The 19874-nt window shown below is 43.9% G+C and overlaps 1 protein-coding gene across 2 annotated transcripts in view; it reads left to right on the top strand.

Moving 5' to 3' along the window:
• The window catches only part of CD36 (CD36 molecule), a 171728-nt gene that overhangs the window by 117991 nt on the left and 33863 nt on the right, over positions 1-19874 (top strand). For both annotated transcript variants that reach the window (XM_060244663.1, XM_060244662.1), the window contains 3 exons: positions 282-426; positions 3380-3559; positions 5601-5692. In XM_060244663.1, the coding sequence (XP_060100646.1) occupies positions 282-426; positions 3380-3559; positions 5601-5692 (417 nt within the window). The remainder of the gene's footprint in view (positions 1-281; positions 427-3379; positions 3560-5600; positions 5693-19874) is intronic.

Here is a 19874-nt window from a genome sequence, read left to right as displayed (position 1 = left end):
TAAAAAAGAAAACTGAGAACTTGTAAATAGTAAAAGATAGTTATAACATTACAGCTATTACCATTTTTGTAAATGCCTGAAAACAATGGCAGGGGGTGATGGAAACCACAGAAGGCTGAGGCAAGGAGACTTTTGTGTGGATGTTTCATTGCCGCTGCCAATGCCTCACCATTCTCAGCAGCAATGAGAACTTCCCAGAGAACCTTTGCCATGTAGAATAAGCTTTGCTTTCAAACCACATTTTCATGTGTGAGTAGATTCTTTTATCTTTCCATTCCAAGGATGCGATATTTACCTAAACAAAACATCACTGAAAATCCAGACTCGACAGTGTCTTACTTCTTGCCAAACATTGCTCGCTTTGAACCTGCTCTTTCAATTGGACCAGAAAATGACACTTACACCGTTGTCAACCTTGCAGTTGTGGTAGGTAACCTAGGTCTCAAATATATATATGTAGGACCCAATGAGCTGATAAATTATCAGTGCTGCAGAATGGTGTGTCATTCTTGTGTGCAAAGAAGAGTAATCAGTTTGGGCAAAAGGACATGTAATGGCTTGTCTGTTCTTCATCTGGCTCCACAGAAATGTGAAGTTTATCTTCAAGCAGCCAGTCTCCTCTCTTTGCCCCAGCCATGGGGACAAGCTGCCTCAAGTCCCTTGGCCACCCTGTACTCAGCTTCCCTGGCAGGACTACTAACAATGGTGCCAATTAGTGCCAGAGTGGTGTCTTCTCTAGAGCCTTTCAGTCCCACGGAGACATTTCTCTGTTATATATTTTCTTACTTGGACACCTTCCTTGAAATCCTCCAGAATAAAAAACAACAAGAAGACATAGGATTAACTCATAATATTTTATTTTCCTTTTTGTTTCTCCCCCTGAAGACCTCAGATGAATCATACCAGCAAACAAAAGCAACACCATACTCTTTTTTTCTGTATCCCCACTGTTTAAATAAATAAATAGATTAAAAAAAGAAAAGCATATTGATAACTGTTTTGGGACATGAGCTGCAGAATGATACTAGTCTTGTTTGTATCCTCTTATTGTTTGTCTATTTATATGGGAGCAATGGTTAGCTTTCTTCAGGGTGTGTGTCCTGCTGCCTTCCCTGCAACCTAGAGAAGAGACCCAGCTTGAGCTGCAGCCACTACTGAGTCCTCCCCCCATGGTGGTCCATCGTGGTCTGAGGCAGCCCACCAGGCTCATGGCCTCCACAGCAACTGCTGGCCTACTTCTGGTCACCGTGGTGCACTGCTGTTGGCTCTCCTCCCTTTCACTGCCATTGGCTCTGCTGATTTGCTGCCCTTGAGGGAATCTTCTTGTGGCTCGTGGTCTGAGCAGCAAAGCAAAGTGATGGGAGGGGGAGGAAGCTGCATGACAAAAGCCTACACAGCAATGAGGGCAAGCCAGGGCAAAGCGGCACCTTAAGTTGCCCTATTGGTTGCCCCCAACCTCTAGCCTTCTCCAGTTTCCAGGATAGGCATTAGGCCAGGGCAGGACCAAGCTTTCTGAGAGCTGCTGCAGCTGCCACTTCCCTCTTTGCCTTCCCCCACTCTCTCCATGGGGCTGCAGTAAATCTGGGCCACATCCTTTCCTCTTATTCCTGAAGCATGTTTCATTATTTCTTTCAGTCTAGATGGGAGGCTGTGGTAAACTAAATAAGAAAAGCTCTTGATTCGAAACCCCCACTGGTTGCAAAAATCCATAGGAGAATTAATCCGTCAACTGGTTGGGTTCCCCCCTCCCCCCAAAGAACACCTGAAAGTTGAACTGAATCTGGTGAACCGTTAGTTCCTCGTGGGTTTTGATTGACTCATAAATGCAGATGTCACTCAGTGATAAGCACATAGGCACATTTCCAAGTGTTGACAGCACATTATTTATATTGGCAATCCTCTTAAACCCCACAAATAAGTATTACAGGGCTGTTAATCAGACATCCAAGCAGTGAACAATAGATAAAATCAATCATTAAAAATGGGGGCATATAATCAAATCATAGATACCAGCATGTTTAGCAGGCCAATTTATTGCCACCCCCTCCAATTTTATGGGAAGCATACGCATCAATGCATGCATACTCTGCCCATTAAGAAAGGCAGGTTTTACACAGATTGAAAGTTTTGAAGATAACCTTTCCTATTGCAGGTCTGTTAGATATGCAAAGTAGCAGAGATACAAAAGTGTATTAGCTTTAGAACATAAACTTTACTTTCTAATGAGGGATGGTTTTACTGGCAGTTGAAAAGAAACAAAACCAATAGAGGATTAAACATCCTATCTGGCTACATCTTTTCCTTGAGACCAGGGGTGGCCAAACTGCAACTCAGGATTCACATGTGGCCCTTTCACACATTTTATGTGCTTCTCAAAACCACTACCACCCCTTCATACAGCTTAGAGAAGGAATTTATCTCTTTAAATCACTTCTCCAGCTAGCAGCTTGGAGAATGCATTTAAAGTTGTTTTCTTTCCATCTCTCCCTCCCTTGCCATCTATTTGACTTCCTTCCTTCCTTCCTTCCTTCCTTCCTTCCTTCCTTCCTTCCTTCCTTCCTTCCTTCCTTCCTTCCTTCCTTCCTTCCTTCCTTCCTTCCTTCCTTCCTTCCTTCCTTCCTTCCTGTCTTGCAGCTCTCAAACATATGATGTGTATTTTATGTGGCTCTTACGTTAAACAAGCTTGGCCACCTCTACTGTTAAAGGCCATCCTGATGTCGAGATGTTCCATGTGCATTCCTCTTGATGCTGCTTTGACTACAGGTGCGAAAATTTCAGAGAAGTCATCTCCAGGTCTCTGAATAAATCCTTTTGCTACTCAATGTGCTTAGTATTTGTCTGTTTTTCCATCAGGGTCTATTGTTGTCATTCAGGTTAACTGGTAGTAACTTTGTAATGTTACACTGTGGAAGCTGCTGTTACCTGGGATATTATTGTTATGGTAAACACCCTTCTGTGACATTCAACTTGTAGTCAAATAAAAACTATTCCACTTTATCAAGGGTTTAGCTTATAATTACTATTGATGTCTGGCCTTAGTGTCAAAATTAGTTCACTAATTGCCATTTGGTTACTGTGGATGCTCATTGGGATGTGGTTGGCAATCTGGGAATTCTAATTACAGGGCTGTCTTGTGTTTCAGTCAAACCAAATAGTCATTTCCTGCAGTCGGCTGAGGCTGAAATGACATGTTGTCTGAAGTCCTGTGATTCTTTGCCCTGCGTTTGGTTTTTAAGCTGGAGCAGCTTGGAAAAAGCTGTATAGGAGCTAAAGCTGGGCAAATGCTGCCCCTTTCCCTCCAGTCACTTCTTGAATTTAAACAGGGTTGCCATGAACTGGGTTGTATGTGGTCACTCATTGATATTTTGTGTGTTCACAGGCTGCACCTGCCCTGTATCCAAGTAGTTTTGTACAAACACTGCTGAATGTTTGGATGAAGTCTTCCAAGTCGTTCCTGCTTCAAAACAGAACAGTGAATGAATTGCTCTGGGGTTATGAAGATCCTTTTCTGAAGAAAGTTCCCTTTCCAATTGATAAGAAAGTGGGAATTTTCCTTCCAGTGAGTGTCATTTATTTATTCAAATGATTGCTTTACTGCCTCTCCAGCAACCTGCTTGCCACAGCTTAAAGCAGCATAATTTCATTTAAAAAATTAATCAGCTGTTCAAAGTGAGGGAATGTCTGCACTAAAATATAAAAAAACAGCCTAAGCCAGCATAAACTGATATAAAAGCAACAAAACAACCAAGACACAGTTATAAATATTTTTCTTGTAAAACTGGGCCTGTCAACTAAAATCACTATGGACTTAAAACCAAAAATAGTATATATAAAATAAATATTTTTATTTTATTTTTTATTTATTTAGAATTTATATCCCGCCCTTCCCACGAATGGCTCAGGTTGTGGAAATAACTGAAACTAAAGGACTATTCAGATAAAATTGTCTTTACCCAGCACTTAAAGGACAGTCAAGAAGACAAATAGTCTGGGACAAATACACAAACAAATCTTTTGAGGGTCATCCACATCCCTCCCTCACAGAACAGCACTTAGAGCTGAAGATCTTAACTAATAGTCATAATAGTAGGGATGAGAGAAATCTCTCAGGTTCCCTGTTCTTAGTCTTCTATAGCTTTAAAGATAATAAGAGCCTTTTGAATACCACTTTAAGAACAGCTCCCTTGTGTTCATGGCTGGGAAAAGGGGCTGTCAGAATATATTTCCCCTCAACTCCATGGGCTTTGGAAAGTATACCGAATATTAGAGACTAAAATTCCCATATACTGGTGGTATGTAATATATGATGAGGTATCTACTGTATCTGAGCCAGGCTTATTTTTATTCTGAGTAAATGACATTTTTCCAATAGATGCTGGGAGTATATTTAATAGCAGGCAGGTTTTGATGTATTTAAAATTCTAGTTTGTTCCATCTTAACGAAGCAGGATGGTGGTTTAAGGCCACCTTCCTGTAGGCATACTGTCAATGATACATAGCAGCGCCCTTTACTACCAAGGTTATGGGTGTGGCTTGCCAATCATGGCTGGCGTCCCAAAATGCCTGTCATCTCACATCGCATCTTTTTACATCTGGGAGTTGGCCCAGCAGATCCAAGTTGAGTTGATTACCCCAATCAAATTGGAAATCAAGGGAACTGTATTACTCAAGTATTTCCATTTCTTTGCCTCAGAGCTCTGCCCCAAAACTCAAAGCTGTCTCTCCTTGGTGGTAGAGTCAGTAAGTGTGAGCACCAGCATGTCCTCCAGAAAGAACTAAATGCCCCTTGTTTGTTTGTGTCTCATTTTTAAGCCATAGGGCAGCTGAAAATGTTGCCAGCAGTCCGCCTATGTCCATAGACCACACTACTCAGTATTCATTCAGCAGGACTGAGCATGACTGATAGGAGCCCTGCTAAATGTGGTCTCCTTCCACCTATAAATGGCACAATATTACTGCCCCGATTGCAGCTTTAGCTAGATTTCATTTCATTGTGTCAGGCTGGGTCATGGTAAGGTTAGCCATACCATCTGCTCATCTCCTAAGTGGCATCCCTGTAGTCAGTGGAATGAGAACTCACCACATTGATTTTAGTTTAATTGGAGGCATTAATACCTCTAGTTGCAGCATTCTTAAAAATATATGAGGCTATAGTGACACAAGACCCTGTGATATGCTATTTTTAAAATGGATCTTTTGCTGAATTGGCTGTTCGTGTGGCCTTTCCCAATCCAGCATGGTTTCCACTGAAGCAATTAAAAAGAAAGACAGACCAACTAGTAAGAACTAGATTTCTCTGAACTGGATCACCCAGGCTAGCCTGATCCTGTTAGATTTCAGAAGCTAAGCAGAGTCAGCCCTGGTTAGTACTTTGGATGGGAGACCAGCAAGGAAGCCAGGGTTGCTAATGCACTGGCAAAATACTTGTATTTGTCTCTTGCATTGAAAATAACTTGACGGAACTTTCCACCATCAAGAATCTAGTGTTAAAGAATGCCCCATCATTCAAAATCATTATCTGTGTCTGCCTTGTTCAAAGGAAAGTGTGGTCTCTCTTCTTATTTGTACTGAAAACAAATTCTTCTCCCTTCTGTCTGCAGTTCAATGAAACACTTGATGGCCTTTACACTGTCTACAGTGGGAAAGATAGTATAAGCAAGACTTCACTAATCCAGAGCTATAAAAACAAGAGGTATTGTACAGTTGGGGAAAGTGTGCACTTTTTAAAGGGTGCCTTCAAAATGGCATTATGGATGGTATGGCATTTGCCTCTGCAGGCACAACTTGTCCTTGACCTCTTCCTTGTACTTAGGTGGACAATAACCAGTAGTGGTCTGTGTTTCAAGTTGCCATGCAGGGGGCTGCTTTAACTCCTCCAGTTGATGTTTCTGTTCCTTAAACTTGACTGCTTTTTAAAAAAAAATGTTTTGAACTTCCACAGGTAGCTATACTTGGGGAATGCTGTACATTGCTGAGAAGTTACAGTCACCATGTAGTTATTAAGGGCTGATTTATTCTATTTGCTTATTGTTATAACATCCAGTTTATTGCCATGGGTAAACTATAGGACTTGGATGAGAAACATCTGGTTTCAAGTGCCTGCTGTGCCATTAAGCTCTTGGGCAAGTTCAGTTCAGTCTGCTCCATAAAGAGGTAATGAGAATACAAATAATTTTGATGGTGTATATTTGCTAATGGTCAAAAACTGTTGATGCACATAAGAGATAATGTGCATCAAAAGATTTTTTTTAATGCAAAGACCATGCAGAATACAAAAATACAAGAAGCAAACTCCAAAACATAATAAAAGAACAGTGTTCAGATTTCTTTAAAGCAAATAAAAGCACTACATGCTTAAACAGTTTGCTACTTGATCAGGCATTTTCTTTGGCCAGTATATTCTTGGCTGCCAATGCATATGTAGAAACCGTTCAAGATACATATGTTTATATTAGATAGCAAATTGTTTTCTACCTCTGAGATGAGGTTTAAGCAGGTTATAATATCCCCAAGAAATCCATATCTTGATTCAGACTAGAGAGAGCGTTGGAAAACATGATGCAGGAGAGAAGATAAAATTGTTTAGCCCAAAGACGCCTCTCTGAGTTCATGCAAGAGGAGCTGTGATGAATCCTGTGATAGCTCTGCGGAAGTTAAACTTTGATGCAAAAGGACCATTTGATTGCTTGTGCTGGCAGTAGAGCCACCAACGCCATATCAGGGTCACTCTGTCAAGACCCCAGCAGTTCAAAGATCACAGTCCACTTCATTGCAGGATGTTTATTGACTCATGACAGCTATATCGAGGCAGGACGGACTTTGTGAAATTTGGCTTGGCGGGCTTTCACCCTCCTTATATAGATCTGGATCGAACCATTACAACTTTAAAGAAAAATGGGAAGTGCAAACCCTCCCCACAAGTCTTTCCCAGGCCCCTTTCACAAGTGCACCTAATCTTGAAGAGCGACCTTGGTTTCCCTTAGTAACCTCTCAGACCAATGAGAAGGAATTTATTAACTGTTACAGAGAGATAAGCGCTGCAGATGCAGGGAGACAAAAGTGAAAGTACCCTGTAGACAGAAAAATGCCAAGGCATCTTGACATACTGCCCCCCTCAAGCCCTCACCCCCCTGGTTTGTCAGGAAGCGGTGGTGGAAGTCCTTAATCAGCTTAGGAGCTCGCATGTCCGAAGCCTTCACCCATTCTGCCTGGCTAATAGGGAAGTGAGTCCATTTAACGAGATAGTAGAGATCACTCCTCTTCCACTTTGAATTGAGGATTTTCTGCACTTCATGGTGAATCTGACCCCGAACCAGAATAGGAGCTGGTACTGTTGGTTGCTGGTGCCAATATGAGGGTCCAGGGTTGCGTTTCAGGAGGCTGGCATGGAAACAGGGGTGAACATGTTTTAATGCTTTAGGCAATTCAAGTTCCACAGTCGCATTATTAATAATCTGTTTGATGGGAAAAGGCTGTAAGTATTTCAGTCCCAACTTTTTTGAAGGCTGAGAGTTAGGTAAGTTCCTGGTGGAGATATACACCATGTCCTCCACTTTGAGGTCCCACAACTTGGAGTGGTGTTTATCATGTTGTTTTTTATAAGTCTTTTTGGCTTCGTCTAATTCGGCTTGGATGGTTTTCCAGCTGTGAGCTGTGGATCACCACCACTCTGAGAATTCGGGAGAATCTGAGGAGGCAGGGCCACCGGGTAGTTCCCCTCATAGCCATTGGCGATGAGGAATGGGCTGGCATTTGTAGAGCTGTGAGTGCTGTTATTGTATGCATACTCCGCAAGGGGCAGGAGGGAGACCCAGTTGTCCTGTTGGAACGACACATAACTTCACAAGAACTGCTCGAGCACGCTATTCGTGCATTCCATCTGGCTGTCTGGGGATGGTGGGAGGAGTTTAGCCCCTGTTCAATTCCTGTCAGTTTACAAAGCTGCCTGCAGAATATGGCAATAAACTGGGACCCACCATCAAATATTACCTTGGCTGAAAAGGAATGTAGTCTAACAACATGTTGTAGCAAGAGTTCAGCCAGTTTCCTGGCCGTGGGGATCTGTTTACAAGGAACAAAGTGAGCTTGCTTGGAAAAGGTGTCAACCACCACCCAAATCACAAACTTCCCTTGGGAGGGAGGCAGGCCCGTAAAGTCCATGGAAATACATTCCTATGGCTGGGAGGCCATCTCTAGGGGTTGGAGCTTCCCTGGGGTTTTACCCCCCCCCCCACTTTTTGCCATTAGGCACACTGGACAACCTATTACATATTGGGAAACATCCTTGCACAGCCCCGGCCACCAAAACTGACATTGGAATAAATGGAGGGTTTTCACAAAACCAAAGTGCCCCCCAATTTTCACATTGTGCGACCACTGCAAAACTACCAGGCAGAGTAATTCGGGATATATAGTTTAGAGTCCCTATACCAGAGTCTGTCGGAGCCCATGGACAGCTCCAAGCCAGGGTCCGGTGGCTGTCTAGGAAGTTTGACTAGTAGGGACGCCACAAAGGACTCGCTAGGTTCCTTGCTCTTTTGGCTCCAGGTAGTGACTAAAGTGCTGAGTTGGGAGGTGAAAACAATGAGTCTATGACCACCTCTCTTTTGCTGTCGTGCTGAGGGAGGCTGTCATGCTTAGCGTCAGCTAAGAAGTTTTGCTTCCCGGGAAGAACCCTGGAAGAACCCTGCCCAGCAAATTTGCTTTGTGCTGAGCTTCCGGGTGGCCATGAGTGATTCCAAATTCTTATGATCAGTCCATAGTTCAAATGGTACTCCTGCCTCTTCAGGTAGTGGCATCAAGTTTCTAAAGCTAGTTTGATGGCCAAAGCCTCCTTGTCCCAAACTGTCTAATTACATTCTGTTGAGGAGAATTTTTTCGAGAAATAGGCGCAAGGGTATCAATTCCCATTCTCCCCCTCTTGGAGCAGGATGGCCATTTGGGAGATGTCACTTGTGTCACACTGCACACTGTTCTCATCTGGATGAATGAGGACGGGCTCAGAAGTAAACAACTGTTTTAATTTATCAAAGGCCATTTGGCAGGCTGGGTACCAATCAAGCCAAGCCCTGGGTTTTTGTGCCTCCGCTCCCTTCCCTTTTGTTTTCAGTAAGTCCATGAGGCATAGGGCTACATTTGCAAAGTTGTTTATGAAATTTCTGTAAAAATTTGCAAACCTGAGAAAACTTTGTAACCGCTTCCTGGTCTTGGGTGGAGGGGGGGCTTCCCAGTCTATTATGACCTGAATTTTTGCAGGGTCTATCCCCAGACCCTCCAGCCGAGACCCAGTAACCTAAGAAGTCAAGTTCCATCTTATGGAATTCACACTTAGACAGTTTGGCAAATAGCTTATTGTCATAGAAGGTCTGTAGTACCTTCCGCAAAAACTTCACAAGAGAGGGGAGGTCCTCGGAGTAAATTAGCATGTCATCCAGATAACAAGCCATGCCTTAACAGGTACTGCTGTAATGTTTCATTAATCAAGTTCATAAACACCCCCAGTCCAAATGGCATGACCAGGTTTTTGAAGTGGCCTGGGGGGGGGGGGGTGTTGAATGCCGTTTTTCACTCATCTCCTTCCTTGATGCATACTCGGAAGTAAGCATCGCATACATCCAGCATTGTAAAAACTATGGCTCTGGGAGACTTCACTAAGGAGGTCCTTTATCAGCAGGAGGGAGTAGGAAATGACATTCAACCCCCGATAGTCAGTGCACAGTCTCAGGCTCCCTTTCCCCCCACGAAGAGTACAGGGGCTGTGCGGGGGGACTGAGCAGGGCAAATGAAACCCCTCTATAGGTTGGAATCTATGGATTTCTTTAGTTCTTCCTGCTCCTGGTGGCTCATTGAGTATAATTTGGCTTTAGGTAATGCCTCTCCCTCAATCAGCTCAATCACACAATCTGTGGTTCGATGGGGAGGAAGTTATCAGCTTCCATCTCCTCAAAGACACCCTTTAGGTCTTGGTACTTGGGGGCGATGGCGGCTATCTCTTCCCTGGTTAAACAAGTTTTTCCAATTGGGGGTGGGGGCTCAGTGTCAAGTCTGATGTTTCAATAACGAGACTCTCTTGATAAGAAGTTTCTAGTTTATTGTAACATGTTGCAGAACTATAGACGAAAGATTGCAAGACTGGCGAGCATACACAAAGGGCAAACTTTTAAGGTACAAATCAAAAGCATTCCTGAGGGGGGGCACACTATGCAGGGCACATTCACACATCGTTGTTACTTTTATCGTTCTCAGGCCTTGGTTGGCCTTGGGCGCTTCCTTAGCGCTCGTTATCTCTGAGAAGGCTTCACAATCTTATTCCCATGTTCTCGTTACCAAGCTGTGCTACATAACAAAGGGAAGGAGGGGGGGAAGGAGAGGTTGAGCTAGCAGCATATGAATACAGTATGGCTTTTTACCCAGGAGCCCTTTCCTGAACCAATGTTTGGGCCTAAACTACTCAGACATTACAGCAGACTTGACACTCAGGGCCCCAGTCCTTTTCCAGACATGGCCCTTGCATTTCTTGTCCTGGAAATAGATGGCATGTCTGCTCCATTGCACGAAAGGATCATGATAGGCCAGCCACACTTCCTTTTTTTCCTGTTTTAAAATTTTTTATTGGTTTTCAGTATAAAGGATGGGGGGATGCGGGAATACAGAAGCAAAGTAGGAAGGGAATTGGGGGGGAAACAAAACAGAAAAACAATAGACATAGCTATTACATTTCTACCTTTCAAATCTGATATAATTTTTTTCTACCTGCAAATCTTACATTTTAATCCAATGCAACCATTATATTCTACAGTCATATTATTTTATTATAGGATTGGGTTTTTTTGCTATTTATGCTTATAATATGAATCTAAACTATTCATCTTTGATACCAACAAATGAGAAAAGCATCAAAGCCAACCACAAAATAAAAGCCACTAAGTAATCTTAACCATATTAGGGATTACTAATTTTAACAGTAATAACCATAATCATAAGCAGAGAAGATGAGTATATCATTTTATCCTTAATACTACCTTAATTGTTTCCAACATAAAAAATTAGAAATAACAAAAGACCAAAATAAAACTAGTAGACAGTACTTTATTTGTTACAATATCAACAGGATCTATTATTTAAAAAAATAAGTAGAAGCAGATCTTTAAAGCTTCCAAATACCTGCATTGTCTAGATTATTATAAATTGACCCAAATTAGTTATTTATCTAAGTTAGATATTTAAATATTTAATTTAAGTATTTAACTTCATTAAACTTTTTGGAGACTATATCTCCTATTTCCATATTACCCTAAGAGAGAAAGAACAACAGACGTAAATTTAATAAGCAATGACAGCCTCATTTTTCATACTTATTATTTTTCTTAAATAAAAAAAAAATCATATACTCTTTACAATCCACTCTCTATTAAAAATACTATATTTGACTTTAAAAAATAGCATCTCTCAGTGAAAACGGCCTCTCTCACCCTTATTTATTTTAACCCATAGAAAAAATCATACCTCTCTATAATCCACTCTCTATTGTATTGCTCTATTTAACTTTAAAAATATATGCTTCATAAATCAAATAGCAAGCAGAAAAGAAGCATTCTAATTTTAAGAGTCTCTTTGCCATTTCAAAGTCATGCTTCTCTGGAAGTCTCACTTGTCGTTTCTGAGCCATTCAAGGTTGTACGCCAGTTCCCTTTTATTAATTCCATGTTAGCCAATTACAAGAAAGAGAAGCAATCTATAATCCCTTCTTTTTAAAAGTTTCCACGACTTGGTCTTCTTAAAGTAGTCTGTCGTTTCTCCCTTTAGCACATATATCCATTTTATTGAAAATGATGAAATCTCTACACCGTCACTTCCTCCTGCAAAAACTTTAATCCAGCTTGATTTCTGCCTCCTTTTTGTAGCTACGCACAATGTCTCCATTTTGATTTCTTTCGACTCCTTTCCTACTGGATCTTTATCCAGCTCTTTCATCTCTGAAGACATCACTGGGATCCCTTCATCATTCCACTTGTACATATTTTCCATTTTGCTGTGTTTTAAAACAAAGATTTCCACCTTGTCCTGTATTAACTCTGCCAACATACCCATTTCCTGCTTTAAGGAAGATATGGCAACCATAATATCTTTTTTTCCCCTAAACACTTCATTTGGTTGAATCACCATCTTCTCTACAGTTAAACTCAGTCCAGTAATCAAAGTTAAAAAAACTCCAAGTCCCAGATAATCTATCTTTCTGAATCTCCTCCGGCTGTATGTTTTCCTCTTACAGTCCACTTGTAATCAATTCCATCCCAATCAGATATCAGAAGCATTTCTCTTTAAAATATACGTTACTTTTATTCAGACCATATTAAGATAAAATTGTAGCTTGTTATTAAGATAAAATCGTAGCTTGTTTAGTTGTAAGCCAAATCCATTCAACTATCCCTGTACAGATCAATTTAAAATCTTAAGAGTTGTTAAGTTTGTTCTTTGTCTTTTTGACGCCTCACTTGGGAAAAGAGAAGGGGGGGGAAATATCCTCCTCTTCCCCCTTTTTTTTAACAGTCCAGACTGGCATTATACCAGAAGATCCATTAGTTGGTAGTAATAAAAAGAAAGACTTACTTGCACTGTAGCATCTCGATGTTTAAGGTAGAAATATGATATAGTATAGTAGAAGCTTGTTAGAAAAAGAAAGCAGTGGGGTATTCATCTCTTGCTGCCATAATTGCAGCCGCGACAGAGGAGCATCGGGGTAGACAGAAGAGACAGGGACCGGCCGCCGCCGTTTCCCTGGCTCCTGTAGAGCCCTTTGCTATCAGAAGACCCCTCTAGAGTCTTCCTTGGGGTGCCACAGCTGTGACACCCCTCCTACTGCCCAGTTCGGGGGGGGGGCGCCGTGACCGAGCTCTGTGGACCCCACCAAGCTCAAGATGCCAAAACCCGGAAATTCCAGCCACTCTATTCCTAATACCAGTTGGAAGCAGATGGAGGGTGCTGTTACAAATGGCCTCGCTTCCAGTGGGCCCCCACCGCACAAGGGTCCATCTCTTGTGTGCAGGGCTTTCCCTTCATAGGCTCTCTATTCATTTGTTCAAATAAAAGTGGGGAGGGCAGGGGGTTGCGTGTTAGTCCCAAGGCATTCGCCAAACTCAGGGATAGCAAGTCTCTGGAGCATCCTGAATCTAGCAGGGCTCATACACTCATAAACCTTCTCATTGATGGGTTTACTAGGGTGATGGGAATAAAATATAAAGTTTCCCATTATGGGAAACTCTCACCCATAATGGCGCAGCAGCAATGACCTGCTGGTGTGCACTCTTCACATCAGGTTGTTGGCGTTTCCCATCGGCTGGTCTTCACCACTCTCCTCTCCTGAGGTCTCTGCACATTGGTCCAAGTAGTGGAGCAGGGCCGCTCCACCCTTCACTGGCTTAGGTGGTGGTCAGTGTTCCCTCTAAGCTGAGTTAGCATGAGCTAGCTCACAGATTTTTAGCCTCCAGCTCACACATTTTTGTCTTAACTCAGGAAGGATGACCCCTGAGCACACTAATTCATGCAGTAGCTCACAACTTTTATGGCAATAGCTCACAACTTTAATGCCAGTAGCTCACAAAGTAGAATTTTCACTCAGTGTTCCCTCAAGCTGAGTTAGCGTGAGATAGCTCACAGATTTTTAGCCTTCAGCTCACACATTTTTGTCTTAACTCAGGAAGGATGACCCCTGAGCACACTAATTCATGCAGTAGCTCACAACTTTAATGCCAATAGATCACAACTATAATACTAGTAGCTCACAAAGTAGAATTTTTGCTCACAAGACTCTGCAGCTTAGAGGGAACATTGGTAGTGGTGGTGGGGTTTTCTTCTTCGGCTCTCCTTTCTTGGGACCTGAGGGTGGCACCCCCCGAGGAGTGCTTGGACATTTGCTGGCTACGTGGTTCTCCCACACACACACTTTAAACACAGGCAATTTCTAGTGCACCGTTCCTTCTCACTAGGAGTGAGGGCAGGTTTGTGGGGGGTACCTTTCTCCCCCCCACCTCTATCTTTAGTCTCTTTAGGGGTGGCCCCCTGCTGCTTGCAGTGGAGCACCACCACCTTCTTCCAGTCCTCGATCTCACAGGCCAGTTGAACCCACTCAACCAGGGTTTGGGGGTTCCCCATGGCCAGTGTCTCAATGAACAGTGAGGAGTTGAGGCCCCTCTTATATTGCTCAATTCTTTCATTGAAATCTGCCTCTGTTCCTGAGGACTGGAAGGTAGCAAATGTCACCCCCATCCGGTGCAGGAAGAGGGGGAGGTGGGCTATTGTAGGGGAGGTGCCCCAGTGACCTGAGCAGCTAGATCTTGTAGCTGACAGGCGAGAGTTCTCACCTTCCACATAAAGTAATCATTCATGGTGAGCATCTCGTCTCTCAAATGTTGACTGTGCATCATTAGGCTCTCCTGTAGTTAGTCAAGCGAGCCTCCACCAGGGTGGCTGATCAATGCTCACACGGAGCTCCCAGCTTCTTCATCAGAACCCCGGGTCCAGTATGCCCCATGTAGCCCCAAGAAGTGGGTGCATTTGGTGGCATTCCATGAAGCCTGTCGAGCCCCATTCGTCCCTTTGTCCCTTCTGGTTGTTATGAATCTGGGTACCAGCTTTGGCCCCTCCAGGATGGGTGCATCTGGATCGGTCTGGATGTCCTTGGATTTAGCCTTCTTGTCGTCCAACATGGTTGGTGGTGGTAAGGTACTCCAAGGTTGAGGAGATTTTGCAATATGTCAAGACCCCAGCAGTTCAAAGATCACAGACAGTCCACTTACCGTATTTGCTGGCGTATAAGACGACTTTTTTGCCCAGAAAAACATGCCTCCAAGTGGGGGGGTCGTCTTGTACGCCGGGTGCACTTCAGTTGGGATACCGTATTTCCCCAAAAATAAGACCTTCCCAAAAAATAAGCCCTAGCAGGATTTCTATGCATTTGTGATGGGCTTATTTTTTGGGTAGGTCTTATTTTCGGGGAAATACGGTAGATCCAAAGCACAAGGGACGGGTCACGGGGCGAGAGGCTGTCTTTTGCTGTGGAGGGAAAAGGTGCTGTGCAAGCCCGATCCTTTGCATGCTTACTTGGAAGTAAGCCCTTTCTGAGTTCTGTGGTTGCTCGCTCTCTGGCTGCTGTCTTTGCAGCCTTGAAACGAAAACCCAAAGCAACCACCTATACATTACGGTATTTAGCGACCTTCTGTCTCCTGTTCCTAGGGATTCGCTGCCTTGCAGCTCTCGCTTCGGGGGAGAATAAGGGGGCAGTTTTCATTCAGCAGGAGAAAGGGGCCGTGGATGCTCTTCGAGCCTTTCTCCCTTTTCTTGCTGGTGGGCAAACCAGACTTGCATTTGCTTACAGGCTCCCTCTGTTGTTCTCTGTTTGTACGGGGAGGGGGAGAGGCAAGAGATCTGCTGGCCGGGTGTGTTTGTCTGTGACTGTAGCTGCACGCAGGCAGAGATGTGCTCCCCCCACCCCCAGTTTCCACCAACGATCATTCCCCCCTTCCCTCCCCTGTATCGCTTCGGCTGTAAATGCCCTTATTGCAGATGGTCTCCCATTTCTCCAGCTTCCAATTTTGCCCCAGAGATGGAGGATGGGAAAACGCAGTAAAAAGATATTATCCAGGGCAGGGAGGATTTCTACTTTAAAAAAATATTGCAAAGATGGCTCCTCCCCCCCCCCCCTTTTTATTTGCACCTTGACTCCCTGCATCCTTTGGCCTGCTGGCTGGTGGGGAGAGAAGCTGACGCATCTAAAGCGATGAGCGGCCTCCCAGCTGGCATTTTTAAAAAGGGAAAAAAGCCTCACGAAAACCAGTGGCTCCTCTCCGCACATGCTGCTTTCTGGGGTTGGGGGCGGGGGGGGGGCTGTCTTTGAAGCGCGCGAGCCTGTGGGTGCTCTTGCGTGCATGTGCAGGCATCCTTCTCTGACCCGGCCGGGTAACAATGAGAGAGGGAGAGACAGAAAAAGTGGCCCAACACCACCAAATTAAATTCCTGAAAGATTGGGGATTTGAACTCAAGTCTTCCAGATTCTAGTCCAGCAACCACTATACCACACTGGCCAGGAGACTTTAGTTTATTTTACCTGAATATGCCTGTGTTTGAACTTCCTTTCCTCCTTGTTAAACTCTCCCTCCTCTTCTTCTGTTGTTTCTGTACTATTGAAGTTCTAACTATAAGATTGCTTCAGGTGGGGACTTGCTTTCTGTGTTTATATTATGCACTAGTACAACTCCCAAAACACTTTGTCCCTACTCAGCTGCCATATTCTGCCACTCTTCCTCTCCAGTGAAGGCTAAGGGTGGGAGCTCAGGGGGCGAGAAATCATCCCTCTTAAAAGGGCCACGCTTATTTGGTCTAGAGATAGACTACTCTGCAAGCTCTGCCACCCAGCGCTAGATGAGGCAGGAACAAAGAGGAGAAAGTGTGTGGAAGGTGTGCGGAAGAGGGGGTAGTCTTATACGGCGAGTATATAACAAACTCTATATTTTGAGTGGAAATGTTGGGGGGTCGTCTTATACGCCCAGTCGTCTTATACGCCGGCAAATACGGTAGTTGCAGGATGAGTATTGACTCATGACAGCTATATTGAGGCAGGATGGACTTTGCGAAATCTGGCTTGGCGGGCTTTCGCCCTCGTTATATAGATCTGGATTGAACCATTACAACTTTAAAGAAAAGCGGGAAGCACAAACCCTCCCCCCAAGTCTTTCCCAGGCCCCTTTCGCAGGTGCACCTAATCTTGAAGAGCAACTTTGGTTTCCCTTAGTAACCCCTCAGATCAGTGAGAAGGAATTTATTAACTTACAAAGAGATAAGTGCCGCAGAAGCAGGGAGACAAAAGTGAAAGTACCCTGTAGACAGAAAAATGGCAAAGCGTCTTGACACACTCAAGGATTCTTGTACTTCTCTTGCCCAATTGTTTTCATTGGCCTCTAGAAGCCAGGAAGTAGGTCCTAAAAGAAGGCAGGGCAAAAAGGAAGATCACATCACAGTCTCTACTGAGCCCTTTAAAACCAGTACATAAACTTGAATAGTTAGGGTCTGTAGCTTATTGGCAGAGCACTTCCCAGGTTCAATCCCTGGTCTCTCCAGCTAAAGGGTCAGGTCAGGTAGCAGTTGATGTGAAGGTCCTCTCTCTGAGACCCCCAAAGAGTTATTGCCACTTAAAACAGACAATGCTGATGAGCTGGGCCAATGACTTGACTTGGTTTTAAGGTACCATCATGTCTGGATGTTGTTTGAATACTTGAGAATAAATACTTGAGATTTAACTTCTGAATAAGCATGCATTTTCTGGTAGTTAGTCTCTGAGGTTCATGCTATAGAGGTATCTCTCTCCCAATTTGGGATTTTTTAAAAGACAGAAGCGGACAGCAGAGGTGTAGAATGTCTTAATAATAATAATAATAATAAACTTTTATTTCCCGCCCTCCCCGCCGAGGCAGGCTCAGGGCGGCTCACAGACATGGAATGTGCCATGATTATGATAAATACATTATACAATAAAATACAATAAAATACATTTAAATAAATTAATTAAAACCACAACAGTTAAAGGTGCTATAGTACAACACAGTATGTATTAGATGGCTAGGTGTCACTTCAGGATTCCATCTTGTAGGCTGCTTCACAACTCTGGGCCGGGATCAAGTCATAAAGCACCCTTTTTAAAAGATCTTAGGAATTATTCTAACCTACGTCTCTATCTTAGGAGTCCCTGGTGCAGAGTGGTAAGCGGCAGTACTGCTCTGCTCATGACCTGAGTTCGATCCCGGTGGAAGCTGGGTTCAGATAGCCAATTCAAGGTTGACTCAGCCTTCCAGCCTTCTGAGGTTGGTAAAATGAGTACCCAGCTTGCTAGGGGTAAAGTGTAGATGACTGGGGAAGGCAATGGCAAACCACCCAATAAAAAGTCTGCCAAGAAAACGTGATGTGATGTAACGACTCTGTGCTTGTACAGGGGACTACCTTTACCTTTTACATCTCTATCTTATTATATTGTGGTGTATATCTGACACCATTTCTCTGCCCACTTATCTAATTGTTTTGCTGTTGGCATATGACTAAGGTTTCTCTATTGCTGTGTAAACTGAAAAACAAAAAATACACTCCCATTAATGAGGCATGTGCCTCTTCCGCCCGCCCCCCAGTTGTTCGGGGGTGGGCTTGGAATGAAACTGCAGTACAGAAATCAGCACATGTTAAGGAAAGGTGACTAGAGGGCAAAGAGCAATACACTAACAGGGCTGCAGATTCCAGTGTTATGACCGTGGGCTGATTGGCCCTTTAATCTGCTGGGGAAGACACTAGTTGGGCTATTGCTTTGGCTGCTACGAATAGGCGGCATGGGAGGAGACAGCAGGCGAGCCAGTACCTGTTAGCTGAGTTTCTGTGGCCTGGGGCCAAGCTGAGTGGGCCCTGCAGCATTGTACTTTGTAACTGTACTTTATTGTCATGGGCTTAGGCCAGCAGATGGCCATGGGCTAGATCCAACCCCCAAAGTGTTTTTTTTTAAGTATAGCTCCTTACTAAATATCATCTAAGGTGACACCAACTTTTGCTCACTGTAGGGCTTTGAGCCAATAAACATTTCCTGGGCTGGAAAGATTTCCACCTTGTTAATGCAGTTTTCTCACCTCCCTCCTCATCCCAAAATGGCCACTCCCAAACGCTGTTCTGGTGGTTCGCTACTATCTGGCACACACTGAAAATATCCATCCGGTCTGTGCTGGAGAAGAAAGAAGCAACAAGCATCCACATTTGTTCTGCTGTTGCCCATGGGAAAGGACTGCCCAGGGCCAGAGCTTGGTTTTTGGTGCCCTAGGCAAACTGCCCAATAGCCCCCCCCCAAAAAAAAAATTAAACACAGAAAATTGTAGGATAAATGAAGAAACTTAAAACTATTTACATTTTTAATTTTAATTTTTTTTAAAAAAAAAAATTGTGAGATTAAGCAATAAAAATTGTAAGAATACTACTTGATCTTTTTAGTTGGAGGTGCCAGTGACAAGACCTTGTGCATTCAATAAAGATGCTACGACTCCCACTCCATGGCTCTGTTAAAGTAGAGTGGAAAAGATGAGTGGCAGCAGACAACTTCAACAGGAGCCAGTTTTTAGAATCTGTAACTGGCTCTTCTTCAGCTTTTACAGTTGGTGAATTAATCCCTGCTGGGGTCCAAGGAGCACACTGCGCAGGCGCCTTACAGTTTCACATTTCCTGGGTCTGTAACAGACCTGGGGGACATGACACCGGCCAGGCAGCATCTGTGCTCCATGGAGTCTGCTTTCCATTGGGGAAGGCAGACTCCAAGGAGCACACACACTGTGCGTGGGGAGAGGGGGCACCTGGCAGCGCCCCTTAGGCCAGGTGGCACCCTAGGTGGCTCCCTACTTGGCCTACTCCCACGCACCGGCCACGTGCTCTCTTGCCATCTGTGAGCAGATTCTTTGCGAGCATTATTTCAGAATCCATTTCTCTGTACTGATGGGTTTATACCAGCTAATTGCACATGCTCTACATATTGTTAAGGTGCTGCCTTTTTTCGAGGGCCAACTATGAGGAGGGGAAATCATTCCAGCCTTTGAGCCCCTATTATTAGCCCTCCACTGATTGGCCACTGTGTAAGAGAGGATAATGGGATAGATGGATTATTTCTCTGATCTAAGAGGGCTCTGCTTTTAAAGTAATGTTTTGAGTCTAGAGTAGCCCTCACGCATAGAGAGAGTGGCCATCTATGGGTTAGACAGCTTTCCACAGTCACTTCAACCTTCAAGTTTTATTCCACTGTCTTTGGGGCTTTGATTATTTGGGCAAGTGCTACTGTGACAGTTCTGGAGGTGAAGGGTTATTCC

The sequence above is a fragment of the Heteronotia binoei genome, chromosome 8 (genome assembly GCF_032191835.1).
Source record: "Heteronotia binoei isolate CCM8104 ecotype False Entrance Well chromosome 8, APGP_CSIRO_Hbin_v1, whole genome shotgun sequence".
In the NCBI taxonomy this organism is placed as follows: Eukaryota; Metazoa; Chordata; class Lepidosauria; order Squamata; family Gekkonidae; genus Heteronotia; species Heteronotia binoei.
This window is presented reverse-complemented; position numbering and strand designations above follow the sequence as displayed.